This window comes from Corapipo altera, unplaced genomic scaffold, assembly GCF_003945725.1.
Source record: "Corapipo altera isolate COAL_440 unplaced genomic scaffold, ASM394572v1 96, whole genome shotgun sequence".
NCBI classification, from domain to species: domain Eukaryota; kingdom Metazoa; phylum Chordata; class Aves; order Passeriformes; family Pipridae; genus Corapipo; species Corapipo altera.
Window position 1 is genome coordinate 254,705 of NW_020884962.1, and position 16,759 is coordinate 271,463.

At 58.3% G+C, this 16,759-nt stretch overlaps 2 protein-coding genes and 1 non-coding gene across 5 annotated transcripts in view; all 3 read left to right on the top strand.

The window, feature by feature from the left end:
* Window positions 1-2,372: 2,372 nt before the first annotated feature.
* Window positions 2,373-12,924, top strand: EEF2 (eukaryotic translation elongation factor 2). The gene is made up of 15 exons (XM_027664170.1): window positions 2,373-2,493; window positions 3,546-3,760; window positions 4,999-5,180; window positions 5,268-5,479; window positions 6,374-6,552; window positions 6,817-6,922; window positions 7,192-7,305; window positions 7,442-7,580; window positions 8,178-8,373; window positions 8,568-8,826; window positions 9,417-9,524; window positions 9,612-9,965; window positions 10,889-11,071; window positions 11,344-11,476; window positions 12,283-12,924. The coding sequence occupies exons 1-15, from the start codon at window positions 2,491-2,493 to the stop codon at window positions 12,474-12,476; spliced, it is 2,577 nt and encodes an 858-aa protein (XP_027519971.1). The 5' UTR covers window positions 2,373-2,490; the 3' UTR covers window positions 12,477-12,924.
* LOC113957187 lies at window positions 6,980-7,048 on the top strand. The gene has a single exon (XR_003531085.1). It is a non-coding gene; the product is annotated as a small nucleolar RNA SNORD37 (small nucleolar RNA).
* Window positions 12,925-13,887: 963 nt separating the features above from the next.
* The window catches only part of DAPK3 (death associated protein kinase 3), a 5,879-nt gene continuing 3,007 nt past the window's right edge, over window positions 13,888-16,759 (top strand). Inside the window, exons 1-3 of one of the 3 annotated variants that reach the window (XM_027664172.1) lie at window positions 13,888-13,939; window positions 15,215-15,382; window positions 16,373-16,733. In XM_027664172.1, coding sequence (XP_027519973.1) covers window positions 15,321-15,382; window positions 16,373-16,733 — 423 coding nt within the window. In that variant the 5' untranslated portion in view covers window positions 13,888-13,939; window positions 15,215-15,320. Of the gene's footprint in view, window positions 13,946-15,214; window positions 15,383-16,372; window positions 16,734-16,759 lie in introns of those variants that run through there. The other 2 variants (XM_027664171.1, XM_027664173.1) reach the window with 2 other exon arrangements.

The window sequence follows — 16,759 nt, forward strand, 5'->3', positions numbered from 1 at the left end:
GGGGGGGGGGGGGGGGGGGGGGGGGGGGGGGGGGGGGGCACCTCGCAGGCCTCTACTGACAACAGTTTCTGGGAAATGGCATGGAGGGCTATAGAATACACAGTTTTGGGCTACACCCATCCAATGATGAATCGGTCCCAGCTGTTCTAACTAGGACACAGGGGAAGTTTGGGATGGATCTTAGGGGAAGGTTCTTCCCCCCCAGAGGGTGGTTGGGCACTGCCCAGGCTCCGCAGGGCAGTGGGCACAGCCCCAAGGCTGCCAGAGGAGGGTTTGGATGATCCTCTGAGGGGCAGGGGGGGATTGTTGGGGTGTCCTGGGCAGGGCCAGGTCTTGGACTGGATGATCCTTGGTGGTCCCTCAGCTCAGGAGGTTCTGTGATATAAATGATTTTCCCCCATCCAACGGATTTTCCCAGTTCCCCTGGGACGTGGTTGCTCTGTTTCTATGGAGCAGGTGCACACCTGTCTCCTCTCCATCTCCAGGTAGAGTTACTGAAGTGTAACTCCAGGATTTAGGGTGAAACACTGGGAGAGGTTTTCCAGCACTTTCTCCTCCTCCTCCTCGACCCCACACACTAATTAAATAAAAAGGCAATTAACAGTTTCCCAGGCAGACCAATATGTTAATCAGGCTCCCCAGTTTTCCCTTCCAGGCTGGCAAAAGCCAGGGTTGGTGCTAAAAATCCGAGGGATTGCTATGGAAACCCCAGTGTGGCTGATAACTCATCCTGTCACACCAGGAGAGCCGGGGCCAAATCCAGCCTGGGTGCAGCTCCACCACTGTCCTGCCCATCCCTGCCTGGGAAAGACAGGCTGGGAATATGCTGGGAATTTGGGAGCTGCCACTGAGGTGGTGTGGGTGCAGTGAGTTGGATTAAGACTGAGAGAATTGGGAATGTGCAGCCTGGAGAAGAGAAGGTTCTGGAGGCACCTCAGAGCCCCTTCCAGGGCTTAAAGGGAGAGCTGGAGAGGGACTTGGGACAAGGGATGGAGGGACAGGACAAGGGGGAATGGCTTCCCATCTAACCCTTCCCAGAGGGTAGGGTTAGATGGGATATTGGGAAGGAATTCTTCCCTGGGAGAGAGCTGAGGCCCTGGCACAGGTTGCCCAGAGAAGCTGTGGCTGCCCCATTCCTGGAAGTGTCCAAGGCCAGGTTGGAGCAATCTGGGCTAGTGGAAGGTGTCCCTGCCCATGGTGGGGGGTTGGAATGAGATGATCCTTAATGTCCCTTCTAACCCAAACCATCCTGTGATTCCATCTGTGTGAGCTTTAATGCTGCATGTCACAGAGGTGGAGCTCCGGCCTCCTGTGGTGCCAAGGAGAAGGAAAAAAGCAGGAAAATATTTATGGTGTGGAGCTGGAGAGTTGTGTCCCCCATCTCTGGAACCCCTCTGGGGGTGTGTCACCCCCCGTTATGGTGTCCCCACCTCCCCTGAGGCTCCTCCATCGTGTCCAGCCTCAGCATCCCAACCCCCTGGGAGCATCCAGGGGGTTTGGCCCCTCCATCCTCTGCTGGGATGGGATGAATCCCCCCTGAACAGCGCGTGGGCTCTTCCCAGGTGGTGCACAGCCATTCCACAGCTTCTGGAAGGACTCACCCACCACCCAGGGGGATCCCAGGGTGCCAGTGGCACCCTCAGAGCCCTGGGGCCGGGCAGGAGCGGTGCCCCCGGGGCTGCGGGGTGAGCCCCCTTCCCCTGTGCTGCACCCCCGGGGGGCACACGGGGACACCGCGGTGCCCGAGCCCGAACCCTGTTGGCTCCACAACGCCCCTCCTGCCCCGGGGGGGTCGGGCCGGTGCCCGAGGGGGGTCCCGCGGGGCGCCCCCATCCCGGTTCCCCCATCCCGGTTCCCCCATCCCGGTGCTCCCGGTCCTCCCCGCCAGCAGGGGGCGCCAAAGCACCGAACGCACCGTTATCCCCGTCCCGCCCGGCGCATGCGCAGTGCGGGGACCCTGCGGGGCCAGGGCGGGACCCGGTGCGGGTTCCCGGTACCGGGGCTGACAGCGGGCTCAGCCCTATCGCCTCTTCCTGTGAGCCCTCTGGGGCTCGCCTGCCACTCGGGCCTCACCGGCGGCAGGGCCCTCCGCGCGCCGAGAGCGTTACGGGGACTTTCCCCCCTCTGCGGGCCGGCAGGGCAGAGCGATCATTACCCCTCGCTGTTTTCGGTACAGCGACGCGGGTGTAGCCCCGGTGACAACCCGAGTGTTACCGGCGCGGCGGATCAACCGCCCCCTCCCGCCCTTCACCCCTCACCCCACAAACCTCCCTCCCCGTCCCCTCACCCCACCAAACCATAGAGTCCGGCGGGCAGAGCGGCCCCGGCGCGCAGGCGCCGCGCGCCGGCACCGCCCCCCGCCCTATAAGAGGGGACCGGCTGACGTCAGCGCTCTCTTCCGCCCGCTCTGCGCTCGCCAGCGAGACAGGGCCGAGCCGCCGCCATTGCCGCGCCCCCCCCGCCCCGCAGCATCCGCCGCCATCCGCCACCATGGTGAGCCCCCACCGCCCGCCGCCGCCACCGGCGCCACCAGCGGCCTCCGCTTCGCCCACACCGCTGGCGATGGCGCGCCCGCCGCTCCCGCGCGGCCCCGCGCCGCCCGATGCGGCCTGTGCTGCCCGGGCTGGGCCGCGGCGGCGCGGGGAGGGCGGGGCGGGGGGATGTGGTGGGGCAATGGGGACGCGGGGGGGACGTGTCACCCCCTCCGCGGGGGTGGTGGCGGGGCTGAGGGGAGCGGGAGCGGTGGCGCTGATGTGGCGGCGCGGGGCCGGGGCGCTGCGGTGCGGGCGCTGCCTTATGTAACGCTGCGGGCCGGGCTGGCACCGCCACCCCCCCCCCCGCTCGCTTTGACAGGAGTATTGTCCCTCGGAGTCAGTTTAAAAGGGGGTTTCGCCCCTCCTGATTCGCTTTGGGATGAGGGGTTGCCCCTCTCGCGTTCGGTTTAGGGTGACAGGTTGCCCTATGGGTTGGGTTTTGAGGGGGTTTTGCCCTCCGGGTTCGGTTTTGAGGGGGTTTTACCCCTGTGGGTTCAGCGTTGGGGTTGTTTTACCTCCAGGCTTCAGGTGACAAGTTGCCACCTGTGTTCGTTTTTGAGGGGCTTTCCCCCTCCTTGGCTCTGTCTTGGGTGAGTTTTGCCCTCCTGGGGTTGGTTTTAAAGGGGTTTTGCCCTCCTGGGCTCACTTTTGAGGAGGTTTTACCTGCCTGGGTTTCGTGTTAGGGTTGTTCTACCTCCAGGCTTCAGGTGACAAGTTGCCACCTGTGTTTGTTTCTGAGGGGCTTTTCTTTCCCCCGGGCTCTGTCTTGGGTGAGTTTTGGCCCCCCAGGGTTTGATTTTAAAGGGGTTTTGCCCCCCTTAGCTCGGTTTTGAAGGGTTTTTGCCCCCCAGGTTCAGTTTTGGTGGCCTGAGGCCACGGAGGGGTTGGTGCTGCAGCCCCACTGCAGTGGGTCACGCTGTCACCCGGGCAGAGCCGGGGGAAGCGTTTGGGGCGGAGACCTGAATTCTTTGTAATTGCAACAAACCCAAAACCCCTCTCCGCCCCTTCAAGGTGAACTTCACAGTAGACCAGATACGGGCCATCATGGACAAAAAGGCCAACATCAGGAACATGTCCGTGATCGCCCACGTGGACCACGGCAAGTCCACGCTGACGGACTCCCTGGTGTGCAAGGCCGGGATCATCGCGTCGGCCCGCGCCGGGGAGACCCGCTTCACCGACACCCGCAAGGACGAGCAGGAGCGCTGCATCACCATCAAATCCACGTGAGTTCCCTCCCCTCACCCTCCTCGGGGTCCTCCCTGAGCCCAACCCCCTCCCTGAGCCCAGCCCCCGGCGTTTTGAGTCGTCTCGAGGTGGGAGAAGGTGGCCTCGGGCTGCTCTGGGCCAGTTGAGAAGCTCAGTGAACGCTCAGGAGTGTCTTCAGTGGGATGACAAATGGTGATTAACTTCTGGGCAATCCTTGAGGAATTCTTTAGAAATCCTGTGAAGCAGGAGCTTCACCCTCCCATTTTAGCCCCAGGGTTGTTGGGTGTCCCATGGATGCCAAGAGGAGACTCTTGGTGGCTTTGTCGCCGTGACAAGTGTTGGTTGGCTCCTGGTCAGTCAGTGAGTTCCTTGGGAGATAAATGTGCAGCAGGAGCTTCACCCTTCCATTTTAGCACCAGGATTGTTGGATGTCCAATGGATATGGAGTGGAGAGTCTTTGGAGCATCTCTGGTGGCTTTGTTGTCATGACAAAGTGAGGTGACAAGTGTTGGTTGGGTTATAATCAATAACTGAGCAATTCTTGGGAAATAACGTGAAGCAGGAGCTTCCCCCTCCCATTTTAGCTCCAGGATTGGTGGATGTCTTGTGGATGTGGAGTGGAGAGTCTTGGGAGCATCTCTGGTGGCTTTGTCACCATGACAAGTGTCGGTTGGCTTCTGGTCAATGCTGTAACTGTTCCTGGGAGATAAATGTGCAGCAGGAGCTTCATTTATCCCTTTTAGCCCCAGGATTGTTGGGTGTCCCATGGATGTGGAGTGGAGAGTTTCGGGAGCATCTCTGGTGACTTTGTCGCCACAGAGGGTTTGAGGACCACGTAGGGCCTGAAAAGGGGTGGAGAAGGTGGTTGGGACTGGTAGGAAAAGCCTAAATCCTTGATTAAAGAAGTGGAATCCTCTTTAGGTGCTTGAAAGTGCAGGGATTCGTGGAGGAGATTGGGATTTGTGGAGAATATTATGACTTAGGAAAGGCAGATTTTTTAGTCTGTGCTCCTGTTTTCTCCTGCACCAACCTCCCAGGAACACACTTCAGGGAATCCTTAAGCCCAGACAGAACCATTTAGGTTGGAAAAGACCTCCCAAGATCATCCACTCCAACCCTTGACCACCTTGTCAACTACAGAGCACTGAGTGCCACGTCCAGTCGTGGCAGCTGTTGGTGTGGGATAAACTGTTTCTCAGGATTAGGGAAGACTAACACAGAGATAATAATTTTAACAGCTGTTCCTTTCTTTCAGAGCTATTTCCCTCTTTTATGAGCTCTCTGAGAACGACCTGGCCTTCATCAAGCAGAGCAAGGACGGCTCTGGCTTCTTGATCAACCTGATCGACTCCCCCGGGCACGTGGACTTCTCCTCGGAGGTCACCGCGGCTCTGCGCGTCACCGACGGCGCCCTGGTCGTGGTGGACTGTGTCTCTGGTAAGGTTTTGCCGCCTCCCTGGGCGGCTGGGATGTGTTTTTGGGAGAGTTTGGAGGCAGGGATAACTCGTTCCCCGTGCTTGGCAGGCGTGTGTGTGCAGACAGAGACCGTGCTGCGTCAGGCCATCGCCGAGAGGATCAAGCCCGTGCTGATGATGAACAAGATGGACCGGGCGCTGCTGGAGCTGCAGCTGGAGCCAGAGGAGCTCTACCAGACCTTCCAACGCATCGTGGAGAACGTCAACGTCATCATCTCCACCTATGGAGAGGGAGAGAGCGGCCCCATGGGAAACATCATGGTGAGTGGGTTTGGAGTGATCCACCTTGGGGAGTTCGGTCCTCAGGGATCCAGTTGCCTCCTCAAGAATTCTTTCTGGAGTGGAGGAGGGAGAGTTGGGATATCAAAGATGCCTCAACTCCCCGGGTTTGTGGTGGCTTGGGGCTCTTGGTGGCTTCCCTCCAAAATCTGTTCAAGGCTTGAGCAAATAAAGGCTTTAAATAAAAGAAGGGATTGTTCCCAGAGAGGTTGTGGCTGCTCCGTCCCTGGAAGTGTTCAAGGGCAGGTTGGATGGGTCTTGGAGCAAACTGGAATAGTGGAAGGTGTCCCTGCCCATGGCAGGGGGTTGGAACTGGATGGGCTTTGAGGTCCCTCCCATCCCAAACCATCCTGTGATTCCACAATTTCCTTTCCTAACAAAGAGTGATGTTGTTTTGCCTGCATCACATGTGAGATGGTGGCTGATGCAGGATCCTCCACAGCATCTCTCCCCTGGCTGGCTCCTGGAATGGAAGGCCAGGAGGTGTTTCCCAGCTCCTGCTGGGTTCCTGGGAAAGGGAACAGGGCTGTTGGATGGAGATTCTGAGGAAGAGCTTGTGCTTTACTCCTACTGGGTTCCTGGAGCAGGGCTCTTGGCTGCAGTTCTCAGAAGCTTGTGCTTTGCTCCTGCATGCAGGAGATGTCCCTGCTTTCCTGATCTTCCCTGGGAAGGATGGGAATCTTACCTGCCCAGGAATTAAGCTGAGTACACACCTGGCTGGAGTGAAGGAAAACCAGTGCAGTTCTGTGGTGCAGAGCTGTCCCTGTGACAGAACCAGTCCAGTGTCCTGAGGCTCCATCTTTGTGCTGGAATGTTGTTTGGGATGGAGCTGGCTGAGGGCTGTTCCTCTGACCCAGCTCTGCTGTTCCCTCTCAGATTGATCCCGTGCTGGGGACCGTGGGCTTCGGCTCCGGCCTGCACGGCTGGGCCTTCACCCTCAAGCAGTTTGCTGAGATGTACGTGGCAAAGTTTGCTGCCAAGGGAGATGCCCAGCTGAGCCCCTCCGAGCGTGCCAAGAAAGTAGAAGACATGATGAAGAAGCTGTGGGGAGACAGGTGAGGTGGAACTGTGACTGGAATTCCCGGGCAGCTCCGCGTGGCTGCGGCCTGACACTGCAGTACGTGGGTAAGGAGGGAGGAGGGTGTGGTAGGGCCTGATTTAACAGGAGTTAATTACGTTTGGGTGAGTGCTGAAAAGCTTAATGAGGGTGAAGGGACAAAGGTGGCACTTCCTCAGCCTGCCCTGAGCAGGCAGAACAAAGCCATGTATCTGGAGCTGAGCTGAGCACTGAGATTTGTCTGATTTCATTCCCTCTCCAGATACTTTGACCCTGCTACTGGCAAATTCAGCAAATCTGCCACCAGCCCTGATGGAAAGAAACTGCCCAGGACCTTCTGCCAGCTCATCCTTGACCCCATCTTCAAGGTGAGCTCCTCAGGGTTCCGCCCTGGCCGGTGCCTCCCCCTCTCCCGTTTTTCCCCGTGCGTGATGATGGAAAATTTCTTCACTTTGACCTGACTTGTTTGATTGAAGAAATTTAACTGTCTGACACATCTTGCTGCTCTGGGGGCAGGTTGGCTGAGTCTCCTTGGAGGGAGGTTGTGTGTGAGCACAGGGAATTCCCTGCAGAGACGTTGGTGCTGCTGCTCCAAACTGGGTCACGGCGACGCTCCAAGTGCTGCTCTTTGTTGCAGGTTTTCGATGCCATCATGAATTTTAAGAAAGAAGAAGCTGCAAAACTGATTGAGAAACTGGACATCAAGCTGGACAGCGAAGACAAGGACAAGGAGGGCAAACCCCTGCTAAAGGTGAGGCCCGACTTGGGGAGGACATGAGTTGTGTCAACTTAAACCTGTTTGGGTGGGAAGATGGGAGCTGGGGGAGAAAAGGGGAGTTGAACTGCAGGTTGTGAACACTCTGACTGGGTCTTGGTGCCCTGCCCAGGCCGTGATGAGGCGGTGGCTGCCTGCTGGAGATGCCCTGCTGCAGATGATCACCATCCACCTGCCTTCCCCCGTGACAGCCCAGAAGTACCGCTGTGAGCTGCTCTACGAGGGCCCCCCCGACGATGAGGCTGCCATAGGTAGGATGAGCTGCTGGTTAGAGCTCCCAGCTTGTTCTCCATGTCTGGAATTCTTGAGGCTGGAGGTTTTTCTTGCGTGGATCAAGCAGACTTAGTGGCTCGCAGCTCTGCTCTGGAGGACTGAGCTGGCTGAGGATGTGGAGAGAAGCCAGAGGTTCCAGCTAAGCCTGGATTTGTTGAAAACCTCTTGGTGATCTTTCATGGAATCCTACAATGGTTTGGGTTGGAAGGGATCTTGAAGGTCATCCAGTTCCACCCCCTGCCCTGGGCAAGGACACCTGCTGGTGTTCCAAGCCCTGGCCAGCCTGGCCTTGGACACTTCCAGGGATGGAGCAGCCACAGCTGCTCTGCCCAGCCTGTGCCAGGGCCTCAGCACCCTCCCAGGGAAGAATTCCTTCCCAGTATCCTATCCAACCCTGCCCTCTGGCACTGGGAAGCCATTCCCCCTTCCCCTCTGGTTAGGCCAGTGCCCCCCACAGACTGGGGCAGTAGTGAGTGAAGGTCTCCTGTTGGGATTTGGGGGTGTGGGGTCACAGGGGTGATGCCAGTTCCATCAATAACTGTGGGCTAAGTTGGTCTCTCCCCTCTTCTTCCCAGGCATTAAGAACTGTGACCCCAAAGGCCCCCTGATGATGTACATCTCTAAAATGGTGCCAACCTCTGACAAAGGACGTTTCTACGCTTTTGGCCGTGTCTTCTCTGGTCTCGTCTCAACTGGCTTGAAAGTCAGAATCATGGGACCAAACTACACGCCTGGCAAGAAGGAGGATCTGTACCTGAAGCCAATTCAAAGGTTGGTCTTGGCCTGGGGTGTGCTCTGGGCTTCAGGTTGGGCGTTCTGGTGCTGTGTTGGGTCACTTCTCATCTCTGAGGTCTGTCAGGGTGCTTGGTTATGGACCTCCAAGTATCTGCTGAACTCCGGGGTGCTGCTGGTGGGATCCTCCTCCCCTTTCCAACCTCACTTAAACCACCTCTCCCTCTGGGCAGGACCATTCTCATGATGGGCCGCTACGTGGAGCCCATCGAGGACGTGCCTTGCGGCAACATCGTGGGGCTGGTCGGTGTGGACCAGTTCCTGGTGAAGACTGGAACCATCACCACCTTCGAGCACGCCCACAACATGAGGGTCATGAAGTTCAGCGTCAGCCCCGTCGTGCGCGTGGCCGTGGAGGCCAAGAACCCGGCCGACCTGCCCAAGCTGGTGGAGGGGCTCAAGAGACTGGCCAAGTCTGACCCCATGGTGCAGGTGAGTGTCCAGAAGGTCCTGCTGCCTCCAGTGGAGTTTCACAGGATGTTCTGAGTTGGAAGGGACACACAAGGATCAGAGTCCAACTGATCCATACGGGGATCAAACCCACAACCTTGGTGTTGCTACCACCATGTTCTAATCAACTGAGCTCATCTCCAGTCCTGGGTGCACTGGGAGTCCTAATCTCCAGTCCTGGGTCCTCATCTCCAGTCCTGGGTCCTCATCTCCAGTCCTGGGTCCTCATCTCCAGTCCTGGGTCCTCATCTCCAGTCCTGGATCCTGATCTCCATTCTTGAGTGCACAGAGGGTGCTAAACTCCTGTCCTGGGTCCTGATCTCCAGTCCTGGGTGTCTTGGGGGTCCTAATCTCTAGTCCTGGGTGCACTGGCAGTGCTGGCAGGCAAGTCTTGAGTTGAGTGTTGGTCCCAGCCCTACCAAAGTGCTGCCTTGCACTTTGGTACCGTGTCACCCCCAGATCAGTGGAAGGAGCATCTAAAAGTACCTGTTGAGTCAAACCCAAACAGCAGAGGTGAGAGCGTTGCCCATGGTGCAGTTCGAAGCCTCACCTGCTGTTCGTGGTCTTTCCAGTGCATCATTGAGGAGTCTGGGGAGCACATCATCGCTGGCGCCGGCGAGCTGCACCTGGAGATCTGCCTGAAGGACCTGGAGGAGGACCACGCCTGCATCCCCATTAAGGTAGGGAGCGTTCAGCGAGCTCGGGGTGGGCGTTGCTGAGCTGCCCTCGGGTGTCTCACAGCCGCTCTCTGCTCCGTGCCACCTCAGAAATCGGATCCTGTCGTGTCCTACCGCGAGACGGTGAGTGAGGAGTCCAACGTGATGTGCCTTTCCAAGTCCCCCAACAAACACAACAGGCTGTACATGAAGGCCCGGCCCTTCCCCGACGGGCTGGCCGAGGACATCGACAAGGGCGAGGTCTCAGCCCGGCAGGAGCTGAAGCAGCGGGCGCGGTACCTGGCCGAGAAGTACGAGTGGGACGTCACCGAGGCCAGGAAAATCTGGTGCTTTGGGCCCGACGGCACCGGCCCCAACATCCTCACCGACATCACCAAGGGGGTGCAGTACCTCAACGAGATCAAGGACAGCGTGGTGGCCGGCTTCCAGTGGGCCACCAAGGAGGTGAGGGCTGGGTGGCATCGGTGGCATCCTGCACATCCTCAAGTGCAAAGAAGCTTTTGGGGGAAGTGGTCGCACGGCGAAGAAATTTGTAGCTTAAGTGTCTTTTAGGGTGAGTGAAGGTGTAGCAGTTCAGGCACACTGAACCTCAGAAGTTTTCTCCCACCACTGTGAGCAAATCCAGCGTGGCAGCACAAAGTTCACATTTTAAATGGTTATCGTGCTTTTCAGACAGCAAAATGTAACATCTGGGACAGGAACTGTCCAGGTGAATAACACAACTGGCATCAGAAGGAAAGAAAAGGTGTTCTGAGGGCCAGATCTCTGTTGAGGCTTATATAATAACTTTTCATAATTTATAATTCATTTAATAATCTATAATAATTTTTTCAGGAGAGGACTCAGAGATAAATTGGTGGGTAGACTGGGAACAGCAAAAAAAACCAAGAAGGGATTAATTTTCCTGTATACTTCAGGTTCATTTCAGTCCAAAGAAGATCCCAAGCCAACACCTCTTGTCACATTACTGGCACAAAAATCCCTGGTTCCCTTGGGCAAATACTTGGAGTTTCAGCACCATCAATGGGGGTTTTAGCACCATAAATGTGTGTCAGCTCTTCTGGCTTGAACCTTGGATCTGATCTGTGAGGATGCTGCTAAAAGTGGCTTCAGGCACATTTGAGGAGCCACAGTGGTGGGACCAGCTGGTCCTTCACACAATCCTTAGATTGGGACATGCCAACAGAATCCAAGAGTCCAACCTTTTGAAGGCTTGAAGGTTCATGCCTCGGCAAGGAGGTTGAGTGGCCAAGTGGCTCCTTGGTGGGCTTCCTGTTTTAGGAGCTGCTTCCATGGAGCCAAGGGACTGGAACCATCTGTCTGGGGGTCCCTGAGCTGCTGGTTGAGCCCTCCCTTTGCTTTGCCAGGGGGTGCTGTGCGAGGAGAACATGCGGGCCGTGCGTTTCGACGTGCACGACGTGACCCTGCACGCCGACGCCATCCACCGCGGCGGCGGCCAGATCATCCCCACGGCCCGGCGCTGCCTCTACGCCTGCGTGCTCACCGCCCAGCCCCGCCTCATGGAGCCCATCTACCTGGTGGAGATCCAGGTGAGGAGCCTCCATCACCCCACACACCCCCACAGAGGAGGGAGGGAGCTCCCCGCTTCCTCTAAGATCCCAGAGTCGATGGACAAATTGTGTCTCCTCAGAGCATCTTCCCTCTCCCTCTTCCCTTTTACACATCCCAGGATTCCCATATTTCCACTTGCTCATGTGGAAAGTCTCCCGGTGTGAAAACTGCTGGGTTAAATAGAGCTGAGGGTCCAGGGGAAGGACAAAGTGAGGAGGGAGTTTGAGGTCCTGACTCTTCTCTCCTGCAGTGCCCGGAGCAGGTGGTTGGTGGCATCTACGGAGTGTTGAACAGGAAGCGTGGCCACGTGTTTGAGGAGACCCAGGTGGCCGGGACCCCCATGTTTGTGGTCAAGGCCTACCTGCCTGTCAACGAGTCCTTTGGTGAGTGTGCCAGTCCTGGAGCCTGGGGTCAGCCTGGGAGGGAGAGGGAGACCCTTGGGAATGATCAGAGATCACTGGGTCCAGTTGTTCCCCCAGCACTGCCCAAGGCCACCACTAACCTATGTCCCCAAAGTGCCACATCCACACAGCTTTTAAATCCCTCCAGGGATGGGGACTCCACCAGTGCCCTGGGCAGGGGCTTGGCCACCCTTTTGGAGAAGAAACTATTGCTAATAGTTTAACCCTCCCCTAGTGCAACTTCAGGCAGTTTCTTCTTGTTCCTGGGAGAAAAGACCAAGGTTGCAGAACATTTTGGGTTGGAAGGGACCTTTCAAGGTCATCTCATCCCATCCCCTGCTATAGGCAGGGACATTTCCACTAGCCCAGGTTGCTCCAACCTGGCCTTGGACACTTCCAGGGATCCAGGGGCAGCCACAGCTTTTCGGGACATCCTGGGCCAGTATCTCATCAATCACCCACAGAGGGAAGAATTTCTTCCCACTATCCCATCTAACCCTGCCCTCTGGCACTGGGAAGCCATTCCCCCTTGTCCTGTCACTCCATCCCTTGTCCCAAGTCCCTCTCCAGCTCTCTTGGAGCCCCTGTAGGCCCTGGAAGGTGCTAGAAGGTCTCCCTGAAGGCTTCTCTCCATCCTCACCTCTTGTTGCAGCTGTATTTGACATCTCAGGAGGCTTTTAGGAGCTACTCTGGGTTCCTGTGGTGACCCGGAGCATGGGTTTTACTGGCGGTGACATCAAACCACCACCGCCCCTGTCCCACCTCACATCTCCTCTCGTTCCTCCCAGGTTTCACAGCGGATTTGAGGTCCAACACAGGGGGCCAGGCCTTCCCCCAGTGTGTGTTTGACCACTGGCAGATCCTGCCTGGGGACCCCTTCGACAGCACCAGCCGACCCTGCCAGGTGGTCGCCGAGACCCGCAAGCGCAAAGGGCTGAAGGAAGGCATCCCTGCCCTCGACAACTTCCTGGACAAACTCTAATTACACTCATGGAACTCTGGGAGAACGGGGGGGGGGAAATTAATTAATTAATTAGCGTTACCACCCATTGCCGAGGGAGGTAGAGACGCCCGTGAGCACCATCTTGTTAATTAATAGCGATTCGAGACTTCAAATGAGGAAAAAAGAGAGAGAAAAAAAAAAAGCCTTATAGGTTTCTGTGTTGCACATGACTCATCTTTGCCATTGTAACTAAAACATCTCCACTAGATTTGCCCAATTCTGTATTTATTTGACTCGGAAAAAGGAAACAAAAAAAACTCGACCGCCGCAGAACGGCCGCTTGAAAAAGAGGGGGGAACGGAGGGGGGGGGGAAGAAGGAGGGGGGGTGTGAGGATGCCTTACCTGCAGCGTTGACTGTCCGTCGTGCCCATCGCCGCCTGTATTAGTGCCACTGGAATTAATAAAATTGGATAATGGTGATGAAAATCGTGGGGGTTTTGGGTTGTTTGTGGTGCCCTCTGGTGGGGCGGAGGGGGTGTTGCTCACCTTCCCGAACGCCCGGGGTGCTTTCACAGGGGGAGCTGGAGGGCTGACGAGCACAGCAGTGCCTCAACAAAATCTTGTGAGAGACTGAGATGGTTTATGGCTTAAACATCGTTAAAATCACTGAAAGACTGAAGAAACAGCTGCTCACCGAAGCCATGGTCCTCCCCCAGGCTGAGCCCACCTTCTGCTGCAGGAACTCCCAAGGGACAAGGTGGGAGAAGGGATCATTTCCCCTGCTGTTTCTGTACCAAGGAGTGCCAAACTCTGAAGGGCAACAAGGCTGGGGAAGGGACTGGAGCACAATTCCTGTGTGGAGAGGCTGAGGGAGCTGGGGGGGCTCAGCCTGGAGAGGAGGATGCTCAGGGGCGACCTCATCACTCCCTACAACTCCCTGACAGGAGGGTGTAAGTGGGTCTCTTCTCTCAGGCAACCAGCACTAGGACAAGAGGACACAGCCTTAAGCTGCACCACGGGAGGTTTAGGTTGGATATCAGGAAGAAATTCTTTACAGAGAGAGCTCGATCAGGCATTGGAGTGGGCTGCCCAGGGAGGTGGTGGAGTCACCGCCCCTGGAGGCGTTTAAGAGACTGGATGTGTCACTCGGTGCCATGGTCTGGGTGACAAGGTGGTGTTGGGCCATGGGTTGGACTGGATGATCTCGGAGGTCTTTCCCAGCCCGAGTGATTGTGCGATTCAGCGGTTCTCTCCTCACAGTTAATGAATTAATTAAGCGAGAGCCGGCACCTCCCGCAACATCCACCGGGCCGCGCGGCGGGGCCGGGGGTGGGCGGGGCTTCGTGAGGGGATAGGGGCGTGGCTAATAATGGGCGGGGCTTTGGAGAGGAGGCGGGCATTGCCAGCGGTGGGCGTGGTCAGAGGTGGGCGTGGCCAGCGGTGGGCGGGGCCGGGGCTGTGCTGGAATGTGGCGGCGGCGGCGCGGGCGGAGGCGGCCCAGGTTTGGGTGTGTCTGAGGGGGGGTCTCTGAGGGGCGATGTGCGGCCGGGAGGGGGTTTGGGGGCGCGAGAGGGGTGATGGAGAGAGGGTGGGTGGGGTGGGGTGGAGCGGAGGGGGTGGTGGGGGGCTGAGGCCTGTGGGGAAGGAAGGGGCAGGGGGGGGGGGCTGTGGGTGCGGGGCCTGTGGGATAGGGAGGGGCTGTGAGGCAGGAAAAGGAGGGGCAGGAATTGGGATGGGGGGGCTGTGGGGCTGGAAGAGGAGGGGTAGGGATTGGGATTGGGGGTTTTGTGTGAGGCTGGAAAAGGAGGGGTAGGGATTTGGATCTGGGGGGGGTGGCTGTGGGGTAGGAAAGGGATGGGGAGGGATTGAGTGGGCTGTGGGGCTGGAAAAGGAGGGGTCGGGATAGGAATGGGGGGGCTTTTGGGCAGGAAAGGGGTGTGGAAGGATCGGAGTTGTGGGTGTGTGGATGTGGGAGAGGCTGTGGGGAATTGGGGTGTGCTGTGGGATTACGAGGCAGAGAGGGATTGGGATTTAGGGGTCTCTGGGTGTGGGACCTTTGGGGCAGGGAGGGGATTGAGGGTGGGGGACTCTGAGTTTGGGGCTTGTGGGACAGGGAGGGGCTGTGGGGGACTGGGGGTGTGGGCTGTGAGGAACTGGGTGGGGGCTCTGAGTTTGGGGCTTATGGGACAGGGAGGGGCTGTGGGGGATTAGGAGGGGGGGCTCTGGGGGCTCAGGGGGTTGCCGTGGAATTGGGGATTGTGGGGCAGGGAGGAGCAGTGAAAGATCGATTGGGGTGTGGGGCAGGGAGGGACAGTGGGGCTGGGGGCAGGAGGGTGCTGCTGGCTGAGTTGGGGGTTCTCTCCACCACATCTGGGTGTTTCTGGCTGCTTTGGGATCAAGCAAGGCCCACAGCAATGGATCCCACACAGCCACTGCCCCTTTCTCTTCTGTGTCCCCCCAGGGCATCCCCGTGGGGGTCGGGGGGTCCCTACAGGCTTTGGGATGGGATGGGATGGGATGGGATGGGATGGGATGGGATGGGGGGCACCCTTGGGGTTAATCCCTGGCTCAGCTGCAGCCGCCCAGCCTGGGGCCGTGTGGCCTGGGGGCTCCTTCCCAGTGTCCTGGGGGTTGGCAGGGACTGGGCTGTGTGGCCTGGGGGCTCCTTCCCGGTGTCCTGGGGGTTGGCAGGGACAGGATCCCTGGGACAGGATCCCTGTGCCGGGTGTTGGCCCGAGCTCCCGGGACACAACCCCCCTTTTTCCTGGTGCCGCAGATGCTGATCCCCGGCTGCTTCCTGGCTGCTCCCTGACTTCCCCCCTGACTTCCCGTGTTCTCCTCACGGCACCGCGGCGGCTCCCGCTCCCAACGGCTCCGCAGCCATGTCCACCTTCCGCCAGGAGAGCGTGGAGGACTTCTATGAGATGGGGGAAGAGCTGGGCAGGTGAGGGACGTCCCCCCACGCTCTGGGGGGGCTGCACCTCCAGCCAGGAGCTTCACCAGCTGCTGAACCCCTCGTGGTGCCCCTGTGCCCCCCCTGCCAGCGGCTGTGCCAGGGAGCCGGGCACCTCTGGCAGGGAGAGATTAAAAAAAGGTGTTAATTAACATTAAAGTTGCTCCTTTTGGAGCTCCAGCTGAGGCTGCCGGGCCGGGGCCAGCCGGCAGCTTCCGGGCCTCGGTGGCTGCTCCTGGCTCTGTGCCCGGGGAGGGATCCAAGGGTGACTCACTGCCTGCAGATGGGATTTAATCATCCGGGATGCAGAGGCGGAGCTGGGGGAGCTGCCTCGGGATCCTCCAGCCCAACCTTGGCCGTGGCTCCTCCTCCTCGGCCGCTGGGAAAAATCCTTGGGCAGCAAAAACGTTTTGGGTCACTTGGGTGGGTTTTGTCTCAAAGCAAAGCAGCTTCCAGGGGTTCCTCTGGGTTCTCTTCCCTCTCAGGGCTGTGCTGTGGATTCTGCCTGGGCAAAGCTGATCCCAGCTGTGATCCAGGAAGGTATAAAAGTATAAAGGAATCTTGGGTCCAGGTGCAGTTGCTCTGGTTTAAGAATTTGCCCCTTCACCTGCCTTTCCCTTCAGAGCTTTACAGTCCCCCAGGACCACCGGGCTCTGGGATTGGCTCTGGGGACCAACCTGGAGTTTCCTGGCTGGAAAAGAGGGGCTGTTGGGCATCTCCCAGCCTGGGTGGTCACAGCAGCACCTGAACAGCCCAGGGATGGCCTGCAGCTGCCACATTCCTGGGAGGAATTCCTTTCCTCCATCCCAGGAAGCGCCGGGCTTGCTCCAGCAGTGCCGGGGGTGTGTAAAGCCTGGGAGCAGATGGGCACCATCCAATCCCAATTCCTGGCAGTCCTGGGAGGAAACAGTGTGTCCTCCTGCTGTTTCCAAGGATGTGATGAGGGAGATTCTCACCTCACCTCCTTCCCTCATCCCGCAGCGGCCAATTCGCCATCGTCCGGAAGTGCCGGGAGAGGAAAACGGGCCTGGAATACGCGGCCAAGTTCATCAAGAAGCGCCGGCTGTCGTCCAGCCGCCGGGGCGTGAGCCGGGAGGAGATCGAGAGGGAGGTGGACATCCTGAGGGAGATCCAGCACCCCAACATCATCACCCTGCACGACATCTTCGAGAACAAGACCGACGTGGTGCTCATCCTGGAGCTGGTGTCGGGCGGGGAGCTCTTCGACTTCCTGGCGGAGAAGGAGTCCCTGACGGAGGAGGAGGCCACCCAGTTCCTCAAGCAGATCCTGGACGGGGTGCACTACCTGCACTCCAAGCACATCGCCCACTTCGACCTGAAGGTGAGGGCTGGGAGGGGCAGGGGCCC